Source organism: Aristolochia californica, unplaced genomic scaffold (assembly GCF_029961685.1).
Source record: "Aristolochia californica isolate CCGP_79_NKW_82.1479 unplaced genomic scaffold, dmAriCali1.0.hap1 SCAF_1, whole genome shotgun sequence".
Classification (NCBI taxonomy): domain Eukaryota; kingdom Viridiplantae; phylum Streptophyta; class Magnoliopsida; order Piperales; family Aristolochiaceae; genus Aristolochia; species Aristolochia californica.
In genome coordinates, this window is record NW_027181770.1 from 5148177 (window position 1) to 5175450 (window position 27274).

At 40.1% G+C, this 27274-nt stretch overlaps 5 protein-coding genes across 5 annotated transcripts; all 5 read right to left on the reverse strand.

Annotated features, from left to right (window-relative positions):
* Positions 1-874: 874 nt before the first annotated feature.
* On the reverse strand, positions 875-2990 carry LOC137943669 (cytochrome b561 and DOMON domain-containing protein At3g25290-like). The gene is made up of 2 exons (XM_068789114.1): positions 2362-2990; positions 875-1732 (listed from the first exon to the last, which is right to left on the reverse strand). The coding sequence occupies exons 1-2, from the start codon at positions 2980-2982 to the stop codon at positions 1184-1186; spliced, it is 1170 nt and encodes a 389-aa protein (XP_068645215.1). The 5' UTR covers positions 2983-2990; the 3' UTR covers positions 875-1183.
* Positions 2991-6901: 3911 nt separating this feature from the next.
* On the reverse strand, positions 6902-7627 carry LOC137945066 (cytochrome b561 and DOMON domain-containing protein At3g25290-like). Its single transcript, XM_068790934.1, has one exon. It carries the CDS (start codon positions 7625-7627, stop codon positions 6902-6904), a length of 726 nt encoding a protein of 241 aa, XP_068647035.1.
* Positions 7628-8662: 1035 nt separating this feature from the next.
* Positions 8663-14377, reverse strand: LOC137945082 (uncharacterized). The gene is made up of 5 exons (XM_068790936.1): positions 14185-14377; positions 13977-14092; positions 13272-13369; positions 8995-9189; positions 8663-8888 (listed from the first exon to the last, which is right to left on the reverse strand). Exons 1-4 carry the CDS (start codon positions 14375-14377, stop codon positions 9051-9053), a joined length of 546 nt encoding a protein of 181 aa, XP_068647037.1. The 3' UTR covers positions 8663-8888; positions 8995-9050.
* Positions 14378-15873: 1496 nt separating this feature from the next.
* Positions 15874-18295, reverse strand: LOC137945098 (B3 domain-containing transcription factor ABI3-like). Its single transcript, XM_068790937.1, has 6 exons — positions 16838-18295; positions 16652-16744; positions 16437-16537; positions 16269-16315; positions 16091-16167; positions 15874-15999 (listed from the first exon to the last, which is right to left on the reverse strand). Exons 1-6 carry the CDS (start codon positions 18293-18295, stop codon positions 15874-15876), a joined length of 1902 nt encoding a protein of 633 aa, XP_068647038.1.
* A 2412-nt stretch (positions 18296-20707) lies between these two features.
* On the reverse strand, positions 20708-24105 carry LOC137943677 (cytochrome b5-like). The gene is made up of 3 exons (XM_068789121.1): positions 23602-24105; positions 21504-21570; positions 20708-21232 (listed from the first exon to the last, which is right to left on the reverse strand). The coding sequence occupies exons 1-3, from the start codon at positions 23686-23688 to the stop codon at positions 20979-20981; spliced, it is 408 nt and encodes a 135-aa protein (XP_068645222.1). The 5' UTR covers positions 23689-24105; the 3' UTR covers positions 20708-20978.
* Between the last annotated feature and the right edge of the window lie 3169 nt (positions 24106-27274).

The following is a 27274-nucleotide window of genomic DNA, read 5'->3' on the forward strand; positions in this document are numbered from 1 at the left end:
TGGTGCCTCTAAATCATGGAATTGCTGCTCCCATTTGGAGCCAACTCGGCCTTCGTGAAATCCATGTCGAGGTATTCTCTAAATCAAGAGAATAAATTGTTCTTTTCCATAAAGAAAACAAGATATTTCTTGAGTTTCTCGTTGGCTCTAGCTTCATCATATCAGATTTTAAGATTCCTCTGCTCGGTGACGAAACAAGCATCGATCTGCTTTCTGGGCTTTAACTAGAACCAGATTTTTTTTGAAGCTCAACGATGCAGAAAGATAAAGCAGAAGAATGATGGGTATTGAGTAATGCCATGATGGGAAGTTTAGAAATTTAAAAAAAAAAAAAACCATTACTTGAATACTCTCGCAAATTTACTTTATTAGCGGTTCCTTCTCGATGCAGGGAAAAAGGAGGTTTTCCCTTTTTAAAGTTCGAATGGGGGGAAGAAATCTGCTTTAGAGCTTGCGTTGTTCCGATGGAGGCGATTTCGCTTTATCGACTCAAATTGAATAAGACTGGTTTCCACTAGAGAAAGATAGTGGATTGTGGGGAATCCTCTTTCAGAACAGAAACGATATCCTTTTTGCAAGATGTCACTTTGTTACTAAAGCACCCATGTCTACCATCTTTTCCACTTTAGCTGAAGGCAGCCTCTGAATAGACACGATTATCTTCGTTTTTTCGGGATTTGATCAGGTGGTAAGCAACCGTTCACGTTTCCGTTTACATTGATGAAAGAGGGGAAAATTTTCCTCAAAATTTTATGGTTCAAAATGTTAACAACAGTCTCATTCAAAATGTTAACAACAGTCTCACATAGATTTGTCCTGCATAAAGGTTTCTCTACCTGCAACTTAATCCTCTCAGGATGAACAGGAACCAAACTTAAATGTAAATTGTCTACGAACATGTAAGAATTGGAAACTGAAGAAAATGTAAATCTGTTCCAACTGTAACAGCTCTCTACAAGGTCACAGACCATAAATGAAAACTATAAACAGTACAGATTTAAAACGCCGAACCAGGTTAAGTTAAAGCTGAACAACTGTAAGCAGTAAAGAAGAGGAAGGAGGAAAAACAGAAGAACAGAATAGGTATTCTGACTTTATACATAAAAATGGAGGAAAACCCAATTGTCAGAACAAATAGGAGAGAGAGAAAACGAATGGAAACAGAGCCAAAATCCATCCTGTATCAGACACGGGCGCCATTCGAACCATTGTGGAGCTTGGTAGTGGTATCAGACTTCCTCCTCTTCAGAAGCACTACCCATGTAAGAACTTCTAGTATCGCAGCAATGGCGCCTAAGACGACAAGCACGATTATGTAAGCAATTCTCCATTTGTTGCCTGGTTCCAGTATGGCCAGACCCTTGAAAACGTTGATGATGCTCATCACGATGACCGAGTAGCCGACCGAATGATGGTAGATGTTCCAGTATACCCTCCATTTGTGATCCTTTTTGGGCCTCAGAAGCAGAGCAAAAACCTGCAAGGTTGAGAAGCAGAAGAGAGCAATGCCGAGGTTGCGATGGGTATCGTACCGCACTCCCTTTGATTCGTGGCCGAGTTTGAGACCGGTAGCCCATCCGGCAACTCCGACGACATAACCGGAAAACTGGCAGGAGACATGGAGGTAGAACCATGCAGGGTCGGCAAACTTGAATGTTCTTAAATGCCTAGCTATGATTGCTCCAATCGGCATTAAAATTCCCCAACTGACGGTATTTAGGATCCCGTGAATCTAAGGAAGAAGAAGAGAAAGGTTGAGATTACATTCCCAGTGTTCATCAGGACAGTGGAGAAGAATAATGCAGGGCTACAAAATTTGCTGGATTTGAAGTTTTGGATAAACTAAAATTCATGCGCATTGAAACGAAATTCTTCTCAATTTTAACCGACTTTCTGTTACCACCTGTCATCCCCTACCAACCAACAAAAAGAAAAGAAAAAGCAGAGGAAAGAAAAGGATCATGCTCATAAATTCTTTTGAGAGAGGAATTTAAAGAGTTGAAGAGAAGGGTGGATCAGTCTTCTAAAACAATTAAAAAAAAGAAAACTTATTTATCCTTCGACGTCGATTTTCAGATGTTTACAGTTTCCATAATAGGCAAAAAAACTCTATAACATGCAAAACAGAAGCTGGAACTGGCCATAGATAAAAGAAAACAGAGCAGAGAGAATGAAGCTCCTAGACCAAATTTCACGCTTCACTCAGGTCAAAAATTAACATCAGGAATCCTTATATTAAATAAAAAGAAAAAATTCAGACAAAAAACAGACACCAAATTAAAGAAAAGAACAGTCTTCGCCTTCACCACAAAAACTGAAGTCCAAGAACGGCAGAACTTGAAACAGAAAAAAAGTACTCACATTCTTTTTTTTCAGCCTGGAGTCACCAGCAGTCGTCCCTCCTATGGTCTGCCCCTTCATCAAATCCAGAGTCCCCTTAGCAGCCAAATTAGCAGGCGAAAGATCATGTTTCTGCGGGACGGAACCGTCGACGGCGCTCCCGACCTGCCACACCTGATTAATATGAATCGTCCCCTTAGGCAGCGCCAGAGTGGCGAAAATCATCATCATACCCCCAACGAATTCAGCCTGCATGTCGGACACGCGATAGTCAATGGGGGAGGGAGTAATCGGGCCGTAGCTGCTGACGTTGAAGGTCTTGACGGCCATGGAGCCGTTGGGCTGCTTGAAGGCAATCAATGCCTGGGAACCGATCATGGAGGGACCGGAGGGGTTGACGGCCCAAGCTATCCATCCCTTGGGGTGGGCGGGAGGAGCGACGAAGGCGAGGGAGAGGAAGGACCTGGCGGCGTCGAAAGTCCAGTGGAGAGAAGAGCTGAGAGTGGGGAGGTCGCTGCAGAGGCTGTAAACCCTGTTCCGGGAGAAGGTCTGGGAGGTGCAGGCGGAGGTGACCAGAAGAGGGGAAGAACAGAGGAGAAGAAGCAGGAGAAAGAGAAGGCAGAGGCGAGACGAGGAAGCCATGGAAGAGGAAAATCAGTAAAAATGGATCACTGCAGAGGCGAACACAGAATGAATATAAAGAAGAAAGTTGCAGTCAATCGTAATTACACTACACTCTTCTTCTTTCCCGAGAAATCATCAGCTGTCCCTACTCCCTACTGCCAACTCGGATCTCAATTTACAGATCACGAGTGGGCCCCCCTCTGCCATCTCATTTTTATATCTCCCTTTTACCCCTCTTTGTTCTTCTTTCCAATCATTTATCGATTTTACTTCTAATTTAATCACAACATTTATGATACTTAAATGATAAGAAGAAGAATTTATGATACTTAAATCTACATTAACTCTTCGTACAGCTGCATTTTAGCCATTGAACTCACTTCCTTTTAAACAATCTCCTCCTCCTCGATAAATTCCATTGAACTCACTTCCTTTTAAACAATCTCCTCCTCCTCGATAAATTTCAAGGACAGACGTCTCTCACATAGAATAGTTTTACATGGATTAGTGAGTAAAAAAATCTTGAAATTTTTTAAGTTATTTCGGGATAAGCCTTGGACCCAACTTCTTATGGTTAAAAATAGTCTTATGGTCATGAGTTAATTACTTATGTTTTCCGTTCATAACAGATCGGTTTTTTGGGTAGTATTAACTAGGTATTTAATATTTAATATCAGAGCGGGCTCTCATATCGTGAGTTCGAATCCCGACGTGAGTAAACCTAGCAAAAGGGGCGATCTAGAGGCCAAATTAAAATTACTAGTAGACTGTGTATGTTAATTCCAGTCCGGCCAGTGTACCTAAAGGCCAAATTACAATTATTGGTAGGCTGCATGTGTTAGTCCCGGTCCGGCCAGTATAACTAGAGTTGGTCATCGTGGACGTGGGCTTATAAAGATTAATGAGTATAGAGATTTTGAATTAATTAGTTAAAAATAAGTTTCCCCTAATGTTTGACGAGTTCATAGCAAAATTCAAGCGATGTAGTTGCGATCTCGTAGAGATACCATTGACAGTTCTGGACCCATCTCGCGAAAAAGACGATGAAAGCAGATAGCAATGGCGGAACCCGTGCATTTGATTGAGGCGGGAAGACCCATATTCGCCTGAATAATTCTTTCAAAAACTGAATTGTCGGGGAATCAAACGAAAGATTCGAGAGGTGTTTTGTTCTCTTCTCTTATTTAAATAAATCATAACCAGTTTGATGCTGTCGATGGCGATTCGCGTTTTTCAAAATCTTAACGCTGCTTTCTTTATCACGGCTGAGGCCGAGTGAAGGTGTCGGTTAGCAATTGAATGGTGGATTTTGTTTTGTTTTGTTTTTTTTTTTGTAAAGTTAGAAATTGGAGGGTGGAGTTGCAGTGGCCGTTGAAGCGTCCATTTCGGCGTTTTCACTATCGAAGATAGCAGGACAAGTGCCTGGCTGGTCTCTCCTTCACTCCAGGAGGATTCTTTCGTCATGCTGCGGACGCCACGATGATGATTAACAGATGTCAGCCTTCACCCATTAATATTAACTATTAAGAACTGCTTTGTCATCGACAGTTAGTTATCACGACAGTCAAATTCACTGACAGTCTCTCCAGTATTTTCTGGGGGAAAGACATCGAAACAAGACGACCGCAGCAGCGAGATCGGAGGAGGAATGGCTTCAGTAATCCCTCATCTCCTTCTTTCTCCATTCAAAAATTTAAAATTTAAAATAAATAAAAGATCCTTTTTGGCCATCTGCATTCTTTGCCGAAGCAGGTGGAGCAACATTTACCTCTTCGAACTCGTATTGGATCTGAGTTGGAAACGAGTGTTAGACTCCTAAAATTTGGAATCGAGTTTGAGTTGAGTTCGAGTTTTAATCTCTATTTTAAATTTAAAAAAAAATATTATGATGAACTTTAGTTTCATTGAACTGCAAGTTATCATAAAAGAGTTGAAGTTCATAGACCTAAAAAAAAAAAAAAAAGGTTTCATTAATAGTATTTATTCCATTAACAAATAATAATATTATATATAAATAGACCCAAAAGGGTTAAACGATTGATCGTCTTTTATGTTTAAAGTAAACAAGAGCAATTGTCAACAACAAAAACGGGAATGGACAAGAGCAATTAGAGTAAAGGGTATGAACTAAAAATCTTTACTCAAATAGTAACTTCGAAGCCTTGTTTGAACCTCTTTGTGTAAAGGGGTCATTTCATGTCCTATTATTAGGCATTAATTTCATGGTTGGGGTAGCATGCTCCAACATAACGGTGACCAATTGAATGTTCCTAAATCCTGGTGGGAGAGATGATCCATGTATAAAAACTAGTAGTTGACTTGTCGTTATCTACCATTTGAATGTGACGAATGAGGAGGTTAGAGGGAAGACATTCATGTCTGCTATTTTGGTGCTCTTGCCCCATAGGAAGAGCTAGAACAGTTGATTCCAACCCTAAAATACGATGGCATTTAATAAGTTGGTGTTCTCTTAAAGATGATAATTTGTCTCAAATTATTATGTGTCTTGCTTGATAACAACATTCATTGTGTACAACTTTTATTTTAGTCTCTCCAAGGTCTTTCTATTTTATTTTATTTTTTTGAATTTTAATGACAAACACACACCTCAAATTTTGGTGACTTTGGAACTAAAAATCTCACTAGAAACTCCCCACATAGCCATTGAGCCAAAGGCTCGATCCACATGGCAATTCTTGTTCAAATGGCCAATATGATGAGATTCGACATGCATGACCTCTTACACCTTAGGCCTACATGGTTAGAGGTTAACAATTCAAGCGATTTTTTCATAAAAGGTTTTGGTTAATTATCAAATAGGGCAAGAGGGCAAGGGCGATTTTTCCGTCCTGAAGTCTCTGAAATTTGGAAAGTCTATCCCAAACTCGAACCTCTAACTTGATTTATGAAGACTACCTGAAGGCCCTAAAACATTTAAGTTACCAAGTTGGCATGCGAGCTTGTGAACCGTACCGAGGCTCGGTCGAACTCTTCTCGTGTGTCACTAAGCGAACAAACTTCAGATCTCGAATTTGATTCAAGATCGAGATTGTACGAGCCCAACTCGAACTATTTGTGAACAGTCTCAGTTCAACGCCACCCCTGACCTCAAACTACTACTAGAGAGAGTTCTTACGATAGTAGAGGAGCTACCCCTCCCCCCATCATTTTAGTTAAAAGAGCCGAACTCGAACTATTTGTGAACAAACGGTTGTGTGGAAGAAGAGGCTCTTAAATGCAGGCTTATCTGCACCGATTTCAATGAACCTCAGCCGTGGGCTCCTAATCGGTTCAAATAACGGGTCAAACACAATGTCTGAATTTTAAAAAAGTTTCAAATAAAGAGGTGACACACCCAATGCACCTTTTGACACTCTCAAGTGTGGACCTACGAGTGTACGCAAGCAAACATTTATTTATGTTTCTACTTTCTGTACGTGGTTAGTTAGCCGGCCACTAGTGGACCACCTCCGTTGAACCCTGCATAGCCACCGGCTAACTTTTGGTCCAATTCCATGGAGACGGTAACCGGAAAGACGGCCACGGACTCACACCATGGCGTCGGGATACGAAGGGCATTTAGAGACTTGGGCAAGGACTTTTTGAGAAAAGCAGATACCGTCTTTTACGTGATCCAGATAAAACGGCCCTACTATACAGCTTCTCCGCGCTCACTCATTTTTCGAAATTTCCGGAAACGTAGAAACGTTCGGATCTGGGAATCGCCTTTCCACGTGGTAATCAGACTCCCATTTTCCCTCTTCTGCGAATCATAATTTCCATTGACCTAATTTCAGATCCCAATAATTAATCAACTACAAACCTCCAATAGTTATTGTCACAAATTTAATCCAACACGCGGAAGAAGAAAATATATATAAAGATATTCAAATTTCTCCGATCTCCGATCTCCGATGGAAGAATTTCACGACTTACACTAGTGGAAGAGATTGAAGAGGGTTAATCCGATGGTGGCCACGAAGCCCAGCAACGACAACGAGGACGCGGGGCTGGCGGCGGAGGGGGACGGCGGGCTGGAATTGGGAGAAGAAGAGGACGGCCCCGGGGCCTCGGCGGACGGTCCGCTAGGAGTGCTTAGCAGGTTCAGTTTCCCCACGGCTTTGAGATTGGCCGAAGTCATGGCGTGCTTCTCCGGGATGCTGCCGTTGACGGCGGATCCGACTTGCCAAACCTGGTTGATGGTGGCCGTCCCCTTGGGAAGCTCCCACGTCGCGAAGATGACCAAGTTGCCGTTAGCAGACACCGCGGAAAGGCCGGAAACCCGGTAGGAGATCTTCGAGGTTTGAACGTTATAGCTGCTGATGTTGAACGGTTGGACGACGAGGGAGCCGTTGGAGGAGCGGTGAGCGATGAGTGCCTGGGTGCCAATCATGCCGAGCGAGATGGGGTTGATTCCCCAGGCGACCCAGCCTTCCGGCTTCGCCGGCGGGGCGACGAAGGCTATGGAGAGCGACGAGTTGGAGGCGTCGTAGGTCCAGTGGAGGAAAGAGCTCAGCGTGGGGAGATCCGAGCAGAGTTTGAAAACCTTGTTACCGGGGACCGTCTGGGAACTGCAGTTAGCGGAGTCGGTAGGCACAGAAAGCAGAAGCAGAGAGAATATGCAGATGAAAATGGCTGAAGAAAAAAACGGGGACGACTCCATTATTGCGAGAGAAAGAAATTTCAGATATGACTTGACGAGACGATTATGCCAGAGAAGAGGAGGAGAGTTTGATTTCTTCACAGGAGAATGGGTGTGGGTTTTTAAAGAGTTCCGATCGCTCACAAAATATTCCATAATTTGGAATGTTTCTTCTTTGGATTTGGGCCTAATCCTTGGGTGCAAATGTCAACGTTCACTCCCGCTTTCCTATCGGAAACTTTTGACGGATACGATCACCGCTGCGGGCCCGATCGTGTAGACACGTTGTTCCTATTCGCGTTTTACGGTTAAATAAATAGACTTGACCTCGAGCCATCCCTAGGAAAGGGACGGAAGGTAGCTGTCTCATGGTCACAAGCTCGAAGTGTGATGTATGGGTTCAGTGACTCGGTAATTTAAACACTTCAATGGAAAGACCGGGTTCATTAAAGTAATGCTTTAATGAAGGCTAATTAATGTTAGTGGTGGACATGTTTTTCCTAGCAGGAGCATCGGCCTTTCGATTAATTATTAAACTTCACCGGTTCAATTTTTTTTATTTTTTTAATTAAGAATTCATTTTCGAATATGCCTGAATTTTCTCTCCTTGTTGATTTTTTATAAAATTTCAAAGACAATCTAGTGGGCCCTATCTGAGCTTGTCGCGTTTTACGAGGGAGGCCACAGACCACAAGATTGCTTTGTCCACTAGATTGGACGACACGCGGACCATTTTTTGTCTCCAACGAAGATAACAACGTGCCGTAAAACCAATAATCGTGGTTTAACGCAGCAAGGCCCAGGCCAACTTGTTTTGCGTAGGGCTGACGTAATGCTAGCGTTGCGAGTGTGTGTGAATCCGAAGACGCGGCGTGGAGACCGGTTCGGGTCAATGTCTTGGACAGCGGTCGTGTCTGTTTGTTTCCTTTCCTTGCCGATTTTACTTGGAAAAGCACGGAAATCACCCTTTTCACACCCACCCACCCGAACCGGACGGAGTGTCTTTTTAGATTTTTGTATCTTTTAATCTAATAATACTATATATTTATTTTTTAATTAATAAATCAAGATCAGCTATTCATCCTTATTCATGATTAATAACCATCCATCTATCCATCATCTACCCTGATACATCTGATCATAATAATGACTTCAAGCTTTCTTCTAGATAGAAGGATGAAGGAAGACTTCTGTGAAGTCTATGCATCTGAGATAAAAACCCATGCTCCGTCAAGTTCTTGCCATAATAGTTTTGAGTCAGATCCACCAGTTGCCATCCAGTCTACTAGATAAGAGAGAATCAGGGAAAGTGTTATCAAAATCAGATCCTAAACATGAAGTGAAATGACAAGACAAGGTCCAGTTAAAGAAGATGAAAAAATACGCACTTCTAGCTCTCCCCATCGCTCTGGGGAGAATATACCTGGCTTATGTAACAGTTATTCTAAGGAGATCTATGGTGTCTGCCCTTTGGTTCAATCATTTCCACCTCATAAGCATTTTCGCCTTCAGCAGCTACTTGTCTACCCTCCTCCATCTTGAGCATCTTAAGTTTTGCTTCTTGTATGGCCCGAATCTCATACCTAATATACAACCAGCACATGGTAATAGAGAATCATTGAAATGATAAAGACAAGCTAGGACACCAAGAAAAGATAGCAGATAAACTTTACTAAAGCTTAAATGACCTACATGGCCTTGGCCCTACCATGTACATGGTGTTGCACACACAACAGAAATATGTTTGGTACTCCATGACCACTATATCCAACTAATCGTTGATTAACATTACTGCTATTGTCACATATACTGTTTTTTCTGTAACTGCATGCACTATGCAAACGGAAAAAAAAAAAAAACAAACAAACAGTATTTTTATTTGTTTGGGTTTTTTTTGTGATAATTTTCTTTTTCAAAACGAGCTGCAAGCAAAAGTACTACATTTCACCTGGATTGCTGCTCCTGAAAAAGTTCTTATGTTTGATGAATTAATCAAGAGAGAGCAGCCAATTATGAACTCCCTATGAGAGCTTTCTGAACAGGTTGAAGAGACACTTGGGAAGGGGGGGTTATTGAAGCTTCCCTGCATTCTGTTATCCAATGGAGCTATGTCTTTGGTCTCTGCCCCCAATTCTGAGCTCCTTCGTTAGAAGAAACTGGCTTCTGGTTGCAAACCACAAGGACCAGACCACCCTCAGTGCACCCTTTCAAACCCCCCTCCATCTTGTTGACTCAAACTCAACTTTGAAGGGAATTCAGAAGGAAACCCAGGCCTTGCTGGAGTTTGAGGAATCCTTATTAACAGTGACAGTCACCCTATCTTTGCAGATTTAACTGATTCAATTGAAGCTGAGAGTTCAACTCTCCTCACTGGCCTCAGGTTGATGCCGCATTCCCTGACTCTGTTCTCATCATTGGCCAAGTGGCAAAGCAATGCAAGCCTCCCTGGAGAATCAGACACTTTTTTTATGAAAACTCGGTCTTAAGCAGGACTTGGTCCATTACTTGGCAGCAAATTCCCCATGCTGCAAAACAACATCTTTGACGATCTTGCAAAGCAGGGAGTATCTCATCCCCCACTTGTTTTTTGTGAATCTATCCCCCTGGAGTGTATGAATTGAGAATATCGCTTCCCTCTGTATTCCTTCATTATCTTTTTTAAATTAAATTTCCAAAAAAAATCTTTTTCAACAAGAAAACTTTTGTTAGTCTCATTTTGAAAAATATCTAAAATGATTTTGGTTTTATTTCAAGTTGCTTCTAAGCATTATATATTTTTTCCTTACTCCCTTTGCTATTAAGAATGTTTTACTCGTGTTGATTGCACTATATAGCAGATTTTAGAGAGGTCCAACAAACAACAAATTCAGTGAAATAATCCTTATCACATAACTTTATCAACCTTCACCAGGTAAGTACTCAATTGCAGTCCAAAGCCCAGTTCAAGGATTATCCTTGGGTTACTTCAACAGCTAGTCTAAGATCATGGCACGTCAATCTCCACCAACATTTCCTAAAGTGTCCATCTACAAACAATAACATCCTGACTATGAAACCATCTATACATTGAAAACTAAAAGAATTGAAAAGATGCTTGTATCCTTTCAATGGAAATGAACTCTGGGTTTGCCTCTGGTACCTGCTTATTTGAATATTACTGAAAGAATCATTACAATTTTTTTTAATAGCAATGAAATATTTTAAATCCTCAACAAATCATGGGTCATTTTTGTCAATTTTCAAGAATATTAGGCAGCTTTGAGTATTCGGATCTATTTAAAAAAGACATAAGGGGCAGGTCACTTGATAGCTTTTGAATTGAAGAATCTTTGCCTGGCCATCACATTCTTATAGCCAGTCTCTGATTGTTGCCAGGATTTTGTTTAACTCTTGGCTTTTGTCATTTTACAGTAAGAATTGCTAATTCCAGGCAAGAGAAGCATACCGAGCGGCAAGACACAAAGTAGGAAGATAGATGGAAAGAATAAAATGGCCAATCATGTGCTCCTACATTCTGATTAGCCATCTGCATGTGTGGAGTTTGTGATTCGCTTTTATTATTTCCTTGAAATCCCAATAACCTTCTAGTAGAAATTATAATGGATCCCACAGAAGTAATTTCAAAAGGAAGACCATTTACTATCACACAAGCCAGTAGACCAGGCAAGACCAATCCACAAGGTTTGGCTAGCTAGAACTACCACAAGGATCAAGTTAAATCCCAGAACTATTAGGTAGGTAGAATAACTAAACTGATCTGCTAGAAATTACCCAAGCCAGAAGAAGCTACTTTTTCTTCTCTAAGTATATAACCAATATGAAAGTCTTAAAAATTACAAATAAATAAATACATAAAAAACCTAAAACTAGATACCCTATAAATAAACCCTGAAATGTCGTTGTTCATTTTTTGAAAAAGATGTATATATATAAACAAGAAAATACAGAAATTACAAAGGGGGGAGCATCTCCCTGATAACCAGCGAGTGTAGGGTAGCTCCATTTTTAGCTGCGCATCGGCTGCCGAATTTGCATATCTCGGAATGTGAGACCAAATACAAGATAATAATGAGCAAATTTCAATAATCTACCAAAAAATGTCACAATGACACGACGGGGGAGGGTATGTACGCTTGCACCATCCAATGACCACCTTTGAGTCCCCTTCAATGTAAAGGGGACCTGTGCACTTATCTCGAAAAATGCGGAGCCCATTGAGGAGACCATGAAGCTCCGCCGACGTAGAGTCTATGATTCCTAAAGGGTCGGCATATGAGTAAAGTTGGCTACCTAGGTGGTCTGAGATAACCCCGCCGGATCCTGAGAGTCCAAGATTACCCAGAGAAGAACCATCAAAGTTCAACTTAAGGTAACCAAGGTCAGGACGGGTCCATTCGTGCATAGTCCAGACATTTGTACTCAAGTGCATCCTAGCCAAATTAAACCAGTTCTCACGGATAGGAGTCCCCACAAAAGAGGAGAAGGACTTCTTCGTCAGGAGCCAAGAAGAAATATGCCCTACCAGTCAATCCGCTGATTCGATCTTACCTTCAAATCTTCTACGGTTACGCTCATTCCATAGACCCCACGGTATGAAGCTAGCACAGGCCGAGAGCATCACCTTTCCGAGACCAGGAAGGGACATACCAAGTAGCAATTTACTAAATGAGAGCAAATCGGCCGCCATACAGAATTGAATCCCCATCATGTTGAGAATAGATGTCCACACCTTCCATGAGAAGATGCATTGAAGCAGAATGTGACTAGTGGACTTAGCTTCTATATTGCAGAGAGGACACAAGAAATGCCGTTGTTCATGAATTGTGTCAAATTGTTCTAGTTACACTTCTGCGCCTCATAGAACAAGAAAAGGAGGTTTATCCTGTGTTCCTAATAGTAATTTGACAATTGATTCTCATATATGGTTGGAACCAGAACAAATGTTCAATGAGGTGCTGATTGACAGTAGGAGTCAGGAGAACTGGAACAAATGATCAATGAGGTGGTGATTAGCTGTGGTAGTCATGGTAGTCAAGTGAACCAAACAAGATTTTATGTAAGAACTATGGCTCAATCAAAGGAGGCAAAGTAACCATACAGAGGCAGATTGTCACAAAATGGTCAGCTAGAGTAGAGCAAAGGCGTGGACTTGATGGGATTCCAGAACACATTCTTCACCTCACCTGTGATGACACTGCAATCTGTAGCAATCATCCATACCACATAATTGAATCAATTAAAAGGTATTGATGAAATACATGGGGAGAAGTATACATATCTAGTATCTCCTTAACATTATTTTCTCTGCTAAGCAACATGGCTTATGCCCTAAGTTTCACATACATAACAGAAACAAACAAGAATAAATGAGTAACAAAGAGTGTACATGCCAAGAATCCATAAATCCTTCTCTCTAATCAAAGTTCTATATCTTAATTCAAGTACCTTAAAATTAATGTTCACAATTTTAAAAAAATTTCAACAATAACACCAGCATTAGATAAAACAGACCGAACAGGCAGTTAAAGCAGTTTGAAGTTCACCAAAAAATGCAACAGCATTAACTGAAAAAAGAAGTTTATGGCCAGAGAAAAATGATTTGGTTAGATCATTTGATTCCTTCCTTTAGTTGATGACCTCTAAACATGAAAGGATAACCACTTACGGAACCAAATAGCTCTTCACAAGTGCAAAATATATTCCCCAGAATTGCTCATCCTTCAAATGACGTGGACACAAAGCATATCTTAATTGAGATATTTCCTGGAGAGCCATATAATGATGAATTTAGACTAAAAAATTAGAAGGAAAAAAAGAAATTGCACAAACTGCTAGGGAAGAGAGAACTTTAGAAATCTTTCACAATCATGGTTAAGTTTTATAATAGGCAACACAATATTTGGCAAAACCATGGAATCTAAGTTGCAAGCCAGATATCATGCGTGCCTGCAATAAATAATCATTGTTAAAAAAATTCCTCCAGTCGCGTTTCATAGGTAACAGATAGAGTCACAAAGTGGCATCCTTATAACATATTTATAAGATACATTAATATATAGAGACATGAAAGGTGTCAAAGTACAGAAAGCTTGGTAAGTATAGATCCTGAATCCTTTTGTATATTCATTCTATAGTCTTGCAAATTTCCAAATAGTGCGCTAATCAATCATATGCGCTCTCTTCAGTGCTTCAACATTTGGAAACAATGTTGAACTTCGTCGAGTTTGTGACCATCAACAAAGTTGAGAAACAGATGCATCAGAGGGAACTGTATATTTTCCTCACATTAATTTTGTTCAAGTCGGTAAAGTCTCAAGAATTCAATAATTTATGTTTTGTCCAGCAGATAAAGGGGGAAGCAAGAAACTACCTTTACGGTTGACAGTACGAGTGTGGCATGCTGTTCCTGCCATCCACTGAGATCGTTCCGAACGTTAACAGATGACGTAGTAGCAGAACTATCGGATATAGATGTTGGTCGGTCATCTACAGAGCTTTATACTTATCAAAATAAGCCACTGAAAAGAAAACACCTCTCTAGAATACAAGCAATGTCTGAAAATTAATAATGTCGTTACCTGAAGGGAGCAGAGGGAAATTCTTGAACGTATCCAAAGTGAAGCCCTTAACAAAATCCTGCAGCTGCTCTGTAATTCCGAACTGAAGGAGCTGCGCATTTTTATCGCTGGTTCCGGTTCCGGTTCCGGTTCCGGTCCCGGTGGACTTCGATTTCTTCCGGAAGGCCCGTAGGAACCAGGAAGACGACTCCATCTCTGAGCACTTTCGGTTTTTTTGCGTCCTCTTGGCTTTTATTTCTTCAGCGAGCATCGGCTCGTGACGCATTACGTGTTTTAGGCTTTTGTCGATGGCCCACACCTTCGAATGCGGCCTAACGTCCGGCAAACTTCAAGAATGCCCATTCAGGCCCAGTATGGGAAGTAACTAGAATATATTTCGGTTAATACATAATTTACATAATGAAAAACAGTATGGAAGTATAAAATACAAGAAATCAATGGGTATTGAGACTAATAAGAGAAAAAAAATATGAACCTAAACTATTAGAGATGATAGATAAAAAAATGATCATAATTTTTGTGGATTGACCAAGTCAACTTACAAAACCTGCTCTGATACCATGTTAAATTTATGAAAAAGAGAAAAACTTAATTGCATGAGCGCCTATTGTAATAAAGACCAATTACAATTAAAATACATTAGTCCCAGTTATATCCAAAATCTAATACTTAAAGATAAATCATAGCATAATTAAATAAAAAAATTTTACCAAAATACCGATATAAAAAAACTTATTTATGAAAATACCGACGATTCCAACTTATTTGCAAAACTACCGAACTTTGACCGGTCCACTGTACATAAGCAGTTAAAGCTTACGTATCGCCTTTGAATCCGACGATTCCAACTTATTTGCAAAATTACCGAACTTTGACCGGTCCACTGTACATAAGCAGTTAAAGCTTACGTATCGCCTTTGAATGTCCACATGTACAGTGGACCGGTCAAAGTTCGGTAGTTTTGCAAATAAGTTGGAATCGTCGGTATTTTCATAAATAAGTTTTTTTAAATAAGTTTTTTTAAATCGGTATTTTGGTAAAATTCCCATTAAATAATTCAACATAAATAGAAGACTAACATAAATAAAACACATTTAAACTGATACTCTTGTGAGACCACTTGTAAAACTCTTGTAAGAATCCACCATATTAATTATAACTTTATGAGACTTCTAACTGTGAGAATTATGTATATAAGAATCTTCTCTTCAACGGCGTGTATCCAAACAAAAAAAAAACGACTCTCCCTGCATTCCGTATGCACTACAACCTTCCCTTTTCTATTGCTTACATTGAGCACCAAACCCCCAATCTTAAAATCGTGTCTCTTACCACGTACCAAAGAACCATTAACGTTCTTCTTCTGTAAATGCATAATCTCCATCACACATAGGAAAGCACGTAGCAGAATAACTCTACATTCGATACATTCAAGCTACAAACACATGCACTCACAGCAGTCGAGAATGTAAATTCACAGCAATTCCAACCTACTTCCACATAATCAAGTTACAAAGTTAGAAATCCTGAAACATCGGAATTCTACAGAAGTTTCGTTTCACTGTAGAGAAATGCTGCCATCTGCCAATTGCCATGCACTACCATCCGAAGCGACGGTGGAGCAGCATTTATACACATTAACTTTTTTCTTCTTTCTGCTGGGGAATTGATCCCGGCGAACGGTTTCCATCAACCGGTTTGCTGAGACGTCGGAGAAATGCCCTCTGAGGTCGAGTTCGGGGTTTTCGCCGCCTTTACTGCGCCTTTAGTCTCTTGTTTTAGTTCTGGTTTTCTCACCTTAACTCCTCTGATCATCTGTAGAATTTGTTATGTATATATATGACAAAGAAGGTCTGAAACTGGAGAACTGATCGTTATTGGAGATGACGATAGCCGAAGAACTTACATATTTGCTGCATTTAGCGTCTGAATATATGACGATGAAATCCCCTTCTTGGAGTCCATTCGATCGAACGAAATCACCTGCCATATTATCAAAAAAAATCAACAAATGAAGATAATAGATCAAACTGTAATTGCGATATATATCACTATGCTCTGAAAGACTGAAACCCTAAACCTACCTGTGTTCTCCAGTAGATACATTCTGCTTTTGTTGTTTGGCCAGTACCTAAAAGATTTACAGAAAAACAAAAAGATTTAGAAAGTGGAGAGAAAACGGACCTCGTTTTGCATAATAATATCAGAGAATTAAAGAAGGGGAATGAAAATTTTGTGATTAAATAGTTTACCTGTACCGCATGTTCCAGACTCGAGATGTGCCAATGTCCTCCATCTGAATGGCAATGCCGTCCCTCGCGTCCAGCTCCGGCAGATGCATCTCTGCTTCTTTCTGAAATTTTTTTAGAGAAACGAAAAATTAGAGGAAAACGATGATAGAAAAACTTAATTATTCGCAAACATTGTAACGCCATCCACGTAACAAAAAGAGAGAAGCGGTTCCTACTTTTGGCAGCACGATTCTCCCGAGGTTACCCACGTCGCTTTGTTTCAAAACCTTCTGCAGGAGGAACCTCAGGTTCTTCTCAGATTTCCATCCCTGCGTGTCATTAAAATTCTTTCAATCAGTTATCTAATCCCCATTATTAAATTAATTTCATGGACCCAAAAAAGACTTGTAATTGATTGAGACCTGACGCCTGTCGGAAGCGATTTGCCGTTGTTGCATGGCGGTTCCGTCCGCATGCCGAACTGCAGTTCCGTCCGGCGAAATCATGGACTGGGCGGCGAAAGCCATCGGAGCTGACGATGGAGGATACAAAACCCAGTTGCTTTGCCCTGCTTGCCCTGTACTGGTGCAAGTGGTGTCCCCGGCTAACCTTGAGGCGTGATGATTTTGATGTCGGTGGCGGTGGTGATGGGTGAATAACCGTCTCTGCCGCGCCATCCTCTTCTTCCTCGCTTCTTTTGTCGCCGAAGTCGCCATTTTCGAAGGCGGCTCGCTAGGAAACATCTGGCCAGAGGCGTAATTGTTCGCAAAACCGACACAAGTCTGCGGAGGAGAAGGAGGATCGGTACCGTAAGCAGTACCGTACTGAGAGAACTGCGTCGACCAGCCGATGTTAGGATCGATCATGTGGTACTCGGATGAGGGAGGGAAATTCCCTGCAGGTGTTGCAGCTCCCATGTAACCCATCATGGAAGGGTAACCTGTAGCAGCTGGGGCCCTTGCGGGATCGATGAGGTACGGCGTAGGGTGAATCCAGGAGGGAGAAAAGCAGGAATCCACTGGAGGGTTCCCATTTGAGATTGAAACCGGAACCTGCACTGGAAACGTCTGAGGCTGGCTCTGGTTTTGGTTCTGGAAGCCATTCATCTCCTCTTCCCGGTTTCTTCGTTTCTGAAGATGATGTCTCTGCACCCATGCAAGGATCAGTATAAGCAGTTGCTTCATACCCTCCTTCCCACCGCCAAGCCTCCGAGCGGCGCACTCTATCGTCGACCTCTTAAGCCTGATGCTTCTCAAGTCCTCCGGCGATATCGACTCCTTGTTCGTCTTCAACCACTCTAAGAAAACCAGGGCAAGATCCTCGGATGGATTCTCCTGCCTCTGGGCTTCCCTTTCCTCTTCTGGAACCAGAACCTGGTCCTGATGGTAACGATTAGGGTTTCCTTCTTCCACTTGCAGGCCATCTCCATAGTTATTTTCTTCTTCTTCCGTAAACAACGCTGCGGGATCCCAGATATCAGTATCATCGAGAATACCCATGTCAGCTATCTCTTCCAACACGTCCATGCCATTTGCAGGAGGAGGCGGGGCCAGCGACCCATCTCCGTTATACTCTTCCATCATGTCCCCCGCCTCTTCGTGCTCGGCCTTATGAACAGCCCACGCAGAAGAGGCAGAAGACGAGGAAGTGGAGCGAGTGGGCAAAGCAGACGACGATGATGACGAGGAAGACGATGAGATGCATGTAAAATCCGGAAGAGAAGCGAAATCGCTATAAAAAATGGAGTCTTCGTCCGCGATATCCACCTCCAAAGGATCGTTAGAATCTCTGCTCCTCTCTTTGCTCACTTCTTCCATCTCTCCCTCCCTCTTTCCTCCTTCACGAAGATCTCCAACTTCATGCACTTGCATGTCTTTCATTCCCGAAAATCTTTACAAAACTAATAAAAAAAAAAAAGGGGAACAGTAGTACTAGGGTTTGTGTATCTTCTACAACAAAAAAACAGCAGTATCTACAAAGAAAGCGACTTCTCTCAGCGTGACCAAGCCTGCATGTGATTACTACTAGAATACTATCACAGCAACTAGTAAAATAACAGAGAACAAAAACGAAAATCCCAAATTAGGGTTTTAATCTGTGAAACTCATCGCCGGCGGCGAGACGACGATGTTGAAGAAAGGGGGTAACAGAGACGAAAACCGCTACCGCCACCGCCAAGCGCTGGTATCGGGTTGAAAACTGCAGTAAGAAAGCGTCAAGATCGCATTTCCTTCACGTTCGTTTGGATCCTCTTTTTCTCGCTCTATCTGTTTTTGATAAGTTCAAAACCGTAAAAGCTGAACTAAGTTAGAGAAACAGCCAACAACTGCTCAGTCACTCCATTACTCTCACTACCCCTTTTCATGAGAAGCATCCTAGACGCCAGACTGGGCCAATCTTCTCATGGTTGATGACTCTTTAAGCTTCTCATTTACTTCTCAGTCGGACACAGAACTAGTTCAATTGAATAAAAAAATGGCGTTGGAGAAAGAGGCTCGTATGGAGCCCGCCGCTGCGCCTCTGAAGCCGCTCTGTTTCTCACTCCATCGCCTCTGCACGGTTTGTCTCCATTTGCTACTGAATCGGCGGCAACGCTACGTGTCAACGCCAGCTTACGTCACGCTACCCTATTTTCGGCCAACTTCGCTTTCGCCGCCTGTCCTCTTGCGGAATTTTTTTTGTCGCCATTCGTTTCCGGAACTATACCCAGGTTTTCATTAAATTACCATCCGATGCAAAAAAAAAAAGTCGCGCGGGTCTTCGTTATTGCTGAGACCCTTCCCGTCCGTTTCGTGGATCTCGTCGATGCCTCCAGTCATTGACTTCGACTGCTTCTAACGATCCGTGCTTTTCAGTTTATATCGCTCGCCATTATCGATCTCTGCACTCGGTTAAATTTGTCACGACCGTAGCTGGAAGAGTTTCAGAGAAGTTTTCGCGTCGTCTCTTTGTCTGTGTCACTCGACTCTATCCGCTATCGCAGAAGAGAGAGCTGGGAGAAAACCGAGTTTGTCGTGTAAGGCCTGATTCGGTGATTTCTTGTGGTCGGTGTTACTGAATTTGTCCTTTGGTGCACGACAGTAACGCAGGTGAAATGCATGTTTCTACTATTTGTCTATTTCATTTTTTTTAGATAGTCTCGAGCGTTCTCTCTGGATCTGTGGTCGATGGGAATGGAAATTGTATCAATTTCAATTGTTTCTGATTTTTCAGAACCGAAGATTGGCTAGGTTTTTTTAGGAGAACCTGTGTGGTTGGTCTGGATCTACAAGTCGTAGTCGTTTCCTTGCGTCATAAATTAACTAATCTTAATGTTAATTACTTAACAAATACTATCCAAAAGACTAGCAATGTAGGTAACGGAAAGCCAAACATTTACGAGCTGACATTCAAACAAACTCCTCCTTTATAAGCCAACGTCTACGGTGGCCCACTCTAATGATACCGTTAAATCGCTCCTTTTGGATTCAAACTTGCAATGTAAGTAATAGTTTTAATACCAAATATTAAGTACTTAACTAATACCTTGGGATTCGAACTCATAACATAAGTAAGTAGTAGTTCTGATACCAAATGTTAAGTAATATATAGCCAATACTATCCAAAAGACCAACCTGATATGTAATAAAAAAAGTCAAATATTAACTCAGGACCGTAACAACATTTACGTTCTCTGTCTCTACCATGATGGATGGAAAGAAACTTCAAGGAATATTGTTTGCCTCCATCACACAAGTGCTAGATTTAGTTTTTCAAAACACAAACAAAAGGCAAACAAAGAAAAGGAATCCAATTGCATCGTTTTATTAAAAGTACACATGGTAGTTGATAATGGCAAGTACCCATCATTTTCTTTCAATTTAAGACATGGGAGTTTTCAGAAAGACAGGACCACCGGACCCTTGTACCACCATCCTAGTGAAAAGAGTCTGAGACAAGATGAAAAAAAAAATTTGAAGTTTTAAAAGGTTCATTAATATGAAAATAGAGGTCAGGTCATGGATTATCTTTGGATCTAATAGGTTCCAATCACCAAACAAACAGTAACTCCTCCTAAATGGCAAAATAGTCTCTTTTGTCCTGATGATATAACAGGGAGGGGACCAGCTATATGGCCCATGAAAATGAAAAGGACCACTACAGACTAAAACAATAACTAAAGGTTTGTCATTTGTTCACTTTCTAATGGCATTTCATATTCCCACGGGTGCCTGCTCAGTCGCTCGTTCTGGACAAACACATGAAAGATAAAAGAAGAGGCCAGAGTATGGGACATAATAGAAACGACAACATAAGCGACCCGAACCCCTCCCAGAGCTTCAGAATGACAGGAGCCACAAGTCTAGATCATTTATGAAAATATGACCATAAAAGTTGTAAATTGCAACAACAATCGAAAACAAAAAAGCCTAGAGTCACCAGACAGACATGAGTTGCCAAGTCCAAACAACATAGATTGCTAAACACTTCTCTTTCTCAATTAACCACTTAATTGTGAATGCATTTTTTTTCCTTTGAAGATGGCCCTGTGCATTCAACTCTCCTGCCCTGGAAGGGTGTTCTTTAAGCTGCTGATTTGGTGTAGAAGCGGATGCCAACAGCTAACCCCAAGATTGCCAAGGGAATTAAGAATTGGAGAAGCTTGATGATGAACTCTGAGGTTTTATCCTGGTTATAGTGAGGCTGCTTGGGAGGAGTATACTTGGCTTTGGTGGGTATGGTTGAAGCATCAATCTCTCCCACATAATACTCATCCATCATGGCTCTTGCGCTTGTACTGTGCCCAACATCTTCAAAGTCGTCGGTAGCATCCTTACCTGCCAAACCATTAAGCAAATAGTGACTAAGAACCCACATAAAGGAAATTGGATTGCCCAGGATCTTTAATGTGAGAATAAAAAAAGTCAGGGACACTCTTCATTTCTGTTGGTGAAAATAGCTTCTCCCCAAGCTTTCTCTGGTTTTTGCAGAACCAAAAGAGTGCAAAAAAAAAAAAAAAAATTGAAAATGAAAAGAGGACAAATTTTAATGTTTAAGGGCAGGGTTACATCCTGCATTCATATAGCATTTCAGTAAACTGTACATTACCTGTAGCCGACAATAGAACCTCATCTCCTCCAGGATGGTCCTCTAAGAATTTTGTTACATCATATACCTGTTAAAACGTAGAAATAGCAGTGAAGGATACAATAATGAGACCAGTGTAAGATATAAAACTTGAAGTTTTAAAGGAAATATTTTCCATCTAATAGACAATTAAATACACATTAATGTACAAATATGCTGTTGTTTTTGTTCTAGGAATACATGACAATAAGCAATTCCTTTTCTCTTGACAACTGCATACTTGTACCTTACAAAACCCACAAAATGTGACTGTCAAATACCTCAGATGATATAAATGTAATGGACCAAAAAATTGAACCCCAGCAGTGAAATCTTACCAAGTCATGCAAGAATCTTTTAAAAAATCAATTCCACACTCCATATTATCCTTTCTCTTCTAAATCACAATGAGCAGTATTAGGCTACTTCATGTCTACAATCATCAAGTTGATAAGCAAAACATGGGAAATTTTTTGAGAAAGAGCCAGGTGTCTTTGATTCAGGTATCACAAAAGAACATCTCATCCGTCACCTACACAGTGTCCACAGCTTTCTCTCGAACATTACATCCATTTATTTGAAAACTATACTTTTCCTGTTTAGGACATAGGCAACATTATATTCAACCTCAAGGTTCTGGAGTATGTTAATTGTGCCTTTGTTGTACTCAATATGTAAATAAAGACGGCAGATCCAACTACCATTAAAATCTGAGTATTCAGATCAGCCGTAATGGATTCATTTTACCCCTTACATTGAATGTATTAAAAACCATTGTGAATATGGAACCAGAATCATGTGCAGTTCATCCAATCCCACTCAAACCATCGTTATTTAGCCTAACCAAATGACACTGCAAGTAGAGTATATGTTCATGCACTACATACAAAATAGTAAGTTTACGAATCTTGAAATAGGATATTATCCATTTAAAAAGTTCCGAATGGCATTATATCGATTAAGTATGACATGTAGCAAGATATACTTTTTATTTTTTTTAACCTAATTCCCTTAAAAGAGAAAACTTCAGGTGCATCTGGTTTTGACACTCCAAACAGTTACCATCCAACTGGTCATGAAATAAATGGAACATGAAATCAAGCTGGTTCAGCTCATTTGATCTTCCCACCCATAATTATACAGACAATAAAAAAGCAAAGTCGTGCCTAATAAACTCAGGTATTCATCAGATCAAAGAAATAAAAATAGAGAGTGCGTTGCATCTATTCAATGATCTTCCATGAGTTCAGATTTCTGCCCCCTACCAATCATGGAGAGAGAAACCATTGTCAGATATCAACTCATCTTACCAACACAGATAAGGCATAGCAATTGGAAGAGCCATAATTTAGAACCCAAATCCCAATAGGAACAAAATCACCAGGGCAGACAGATGGTAAGAACACTTCATCCCCCTTGCTTCCAATTGTAAAAATGGAGTTATAACACTTCTATGAAACTGATATGCGTCTTTTGAGGCAAACCTATTTTGTGAACATCTATGATACAGCCTTTCCAAGCTCTCTCCGGTACAAAACTTACCTTCCCTCAAAATCAGCCAACGTCGGTGAAAGCTGAAATGTACTGGAAAGAGTGAAAAAACCGTGAACCAGACAACCAGACTCCTCGTGTACAATTAACTGAAACATAAACAGAACAACTGGTGCTCCACTTTTCACTTGTTAATCAAAACGTCGATCGGTATAAAACTCTAAGTCTTTTCCTCGAAATAGCATGCATCTTCCAGACATATAACATGAATCCAACCAGAAATAAGTAAAATCCCTTCTGCTATGACCCCCTAAACACCATAAGCAAGATAAATCATCAGACCGGTTTTGTTCATTACGCACGCAATATAGTTTAAGGTCAACGAAAGCAAAACCCAGATCCGCGGATTTATCAAAACATGAGCATCAGAATTCTATATAAACACGAATCGATACACATTCCAAAGCAGAACCTCAACGAATCTCGCTTGGTGACACCGAGCAAGCACAGAAAGAAAAATCAACAAAGAAATTTTAAAAAAGGAAGAAGCATGAGAATAATAAGAGAATGGATCTGTGGTCTGTAATACCTTTCCACCGATGATGAGCCAACAGTCCTTTTCTGTGTTATGAGTGGAGACATCTGCCAAGGTGAACACCTTACCGTCGGCTCCCATCTCGTATTTTCTTCCTCTCAACGAGTAAAACTCGAAGATAAGTTGACAGATCTACCGTCGATGCCGAGAGGCTACGAAAGTAGCAAGCTATCGAATCAAGAGATGGAAATAGATAGTGGGGGAGAGCAATAGCAACCGGAGACCCAGAATGGGGAGAGACCGTGAGGGTTAAAATAATGAGCTCCCTTATGAAGCAAAATAGAAAATCATACGAAATTCTGTATTTAGGTGAAGACCAAGGGCTGATTTATGTGTAGTGGGGTATTGGGTTGTTGGCGGCTTCGATTGCCTGCTTTGGTTGGTGAATGGAAACTGCCCCTCCTCTTCCTAGGGTTTCTTCTGTACTCTTTTGCTAAAATTTCCATGGTTTCATTCGATTCAATTGGATTCAAAACACCGATCCCACGAGCAACAGCAGACCACACTCCTTGACTCCTGTCACACGCTGCTTTTTCTCCCATATGATAAATCTGAATTTATTTACCTTAACGGCGGCGCACGGCAGAGACTTGTGCCGTATGCTGCAAGACTGACGGAATTTTCCAAGCGCAGCACAAATAGGTTGAATTTATGTCATTTTCTGAGTGGTTCATTGAGACGGCTGCCATGACTTTTTTTATTGGTTGAACGCTGCCATGACTTTATTTGAGCTATTAATGGGAGTAAAGAAATGGCAGGGGCAGCCGGACAGATGAATGAGGCTGGCCTTGATTTAATTCTCTCTGTTCTCTAATTTTTTCACGTGATTGTTGATTTTTTTTAATTGCTTTCACACAGCCAAGATTTCACAACAGAGACCAAGAGGAACGATGAAACATAATCAAGATTTACATATTTGAACAAGCAAATCAACAACCAGAAGGTTATAGAAGCAGGAGTTTATGAAATCAAACCTAATCATAGTGACATTTTGAATGTCATAGAATATCCTTATGGTTCTTTCCCATGTCATGTGAAAAAGGTACCTTCATGTACCTTCTACCATATTGTACATAACCAATCATTTTTGTAGTAAAAAAAGAAAACTAGCATTAGATTGCATTACTTGTGAATAAGCCAAATTTAAAATCATTAAACAACATTAAGAGGATCCTTTGTGAGACTAAAATGAAAGGTAGTTGAGGTTTAGTCCTTTATCTTTAGTAACCTACTCATTGTGGTTTTCTTGTCATCGGGTTTGAAACACTTACAGATATTTAAGTTAACACGTATAGATTCCATTGTGTTAAACACTTAGCCAATACTATCCAAAAGACCGACCTGTTAGGAGCGGAAGGCATAGGTACTTAACCCAGGACCATAACATCACACCCCACCTTCGCGAGCCGACGACCACGGCGGCCCTCTCTAGCGACGGCCTACTCAGGTCGCCCCCTCCGCTATAGTGATGACCCACTCTGGTCGCCCCCTCCGGGATTCGAACGCGCAACGTGAGAGCCACTCTGATACCGAATGTTAAACACCTAGCCAATACTACCCAAAAGACTGACCTATTAGGAACGGAAGACATAAGTACTTAACCCAGGACCATAACACATTGCACAATTGCATAAAAATATAAAAGTTTTTAGCTAACATTTGATTGTGAACGATTCGAATCAATAACTCATACAATATCCTAAAATTTTTATTCAAATATATCGATGTTTAATTAAAACATAGTATACATGTGTGCAAAAATAAGATATATGAATATATTATACTATCTTAAATTAAAAAAAAATCTATTTATATAATTTATTTTATTTTTTCATTGATTTTTATTTTATTTTATACATATGTCCTTGATTTTAATTTATAATTTATTTTTATTTTTTACTTTTTAAATATCTTTATCTGGAACAACAAAAAGCGTTCGAAATTATTATGAATAGCTATAAAATATGATATAGTTTTCAAATGGAATATTGTATTACATTCAACTATTAGTTTGATACATTTGATAATTTTGAAATTATCTAATAACTATGTTAAAATAATTTAAATTTTGTATCTTGGTACTAGAATTAGAAATAAATACATCGTCTATTAACTAATGTTCACAATTTTTTTATCGTTAAAAAAAGAAAAGAAAAGAGTAACATTATGTATTCAATCAAGTAATTTATAGTACTATGTAATATATATTATAGATAATATTTAATTATGTTTTGTCTAAGTTCATCGACACTGGTGGCCAATATATAGGGTAACAAATAGCTGCTAAGTTGGTAATGAAAAAGTAATCTATTAATTTCATTGATGTAAAGGAAAAAAGTTAGAAGATCTGAATTAACTGAAATGATTTAGTTCAACTAAACATAAAGAGGAAGGGGGCAACACCACGATTTTGTAGTGCTTCACAATCACTATTTCATATTGTTACTCCACTTTCAAGAAACTTTTGACCTATAACTAAAATATCCATTAATTACAACCAAACGATGTCTGCAACTTAGAACTACACGAATTTTATTACAACACCTGCCCAAACACCTGAGACATATGGTTAATAAATTTTTTAAAGTACGACCACTTAGAAAAATAATTACAACTAGTCAATAGTGACAAAAGGGCAAGGGTTTATTGCTCGAGAGTTAGGTTCACAATTGTCTCTTAATGGGTTTGATAAAATTATTACAATAATGAAATATTTCATAGTTTTTTATGTGAAACTACCAATTTGATTAGCAGCACTAATAAGAATAATTTTGAATTGATGCTAATATTTTTTTAAAAGAGTTTTTATAATGAGGATGAAAAGCTTGATCAAAAGATGTAATCGGAACTTCAAATGACAAACAAGGTATTGAACATATATGCAAAAGTAAAGCTTACACACTCAGTTTACGTGAAGAAATAAAAATATAAAAAACACTAAAAATGTTCTACTTGTGTTGCTTATTGGTAGGCCACTTACATAATTTGAAGGTTTATAGCCGAAGATATTACTTTTGGAATAACTTATGATTTCATTTTAGGAGTAAGGGTCAAATCCTATATCTTCCTACTGCTCTTTTGTGGGTTGAATACTTTGTGAGACTCAAATTTTATGTCTTCTCTTTTCCTGCAAGGGTCTAATCCTTGAGTGCTCGATTCCATCTATAAGTGCTCAACTCATTGTTAGTGTATCCAACTCCATGTGAATATGGATTTTACTTTGCTTATTACCAATTGTTGGTTATAATGACATTTCAAATTTGTTTTGCTACTTTTTTTTATTATGTTTACACACAACGTCACGTGCTCGACTCCATTAAGTTTTGAAATAGTTAGATCTTGAAAATTTGAAATCTACAGGCTTCTTCTTCTTCTTCGTATATTCGACTCATTTCGTGTTTCGTATAGAGCCAACTCTTTGTGATAATTTGGTAGACTCACATAAACACGGAGTTTCTCATTAATTTTTTTAATAAAAAAGAGTTCTACGTCCACTCACTCAACTCGGTGAAGAGTCCACTCACTTTGACTCGATTAGACCCACCGATCCGGTCGGATCGAATCGAGTCAGGGTCGGGTGTACCCTTTTTAACCCAACCGGTACGACCCCTAGCCGCAACCTCTGTTTAACGCTGATTGCGCGCAGGAAAGTCTGAATGCTAAACAG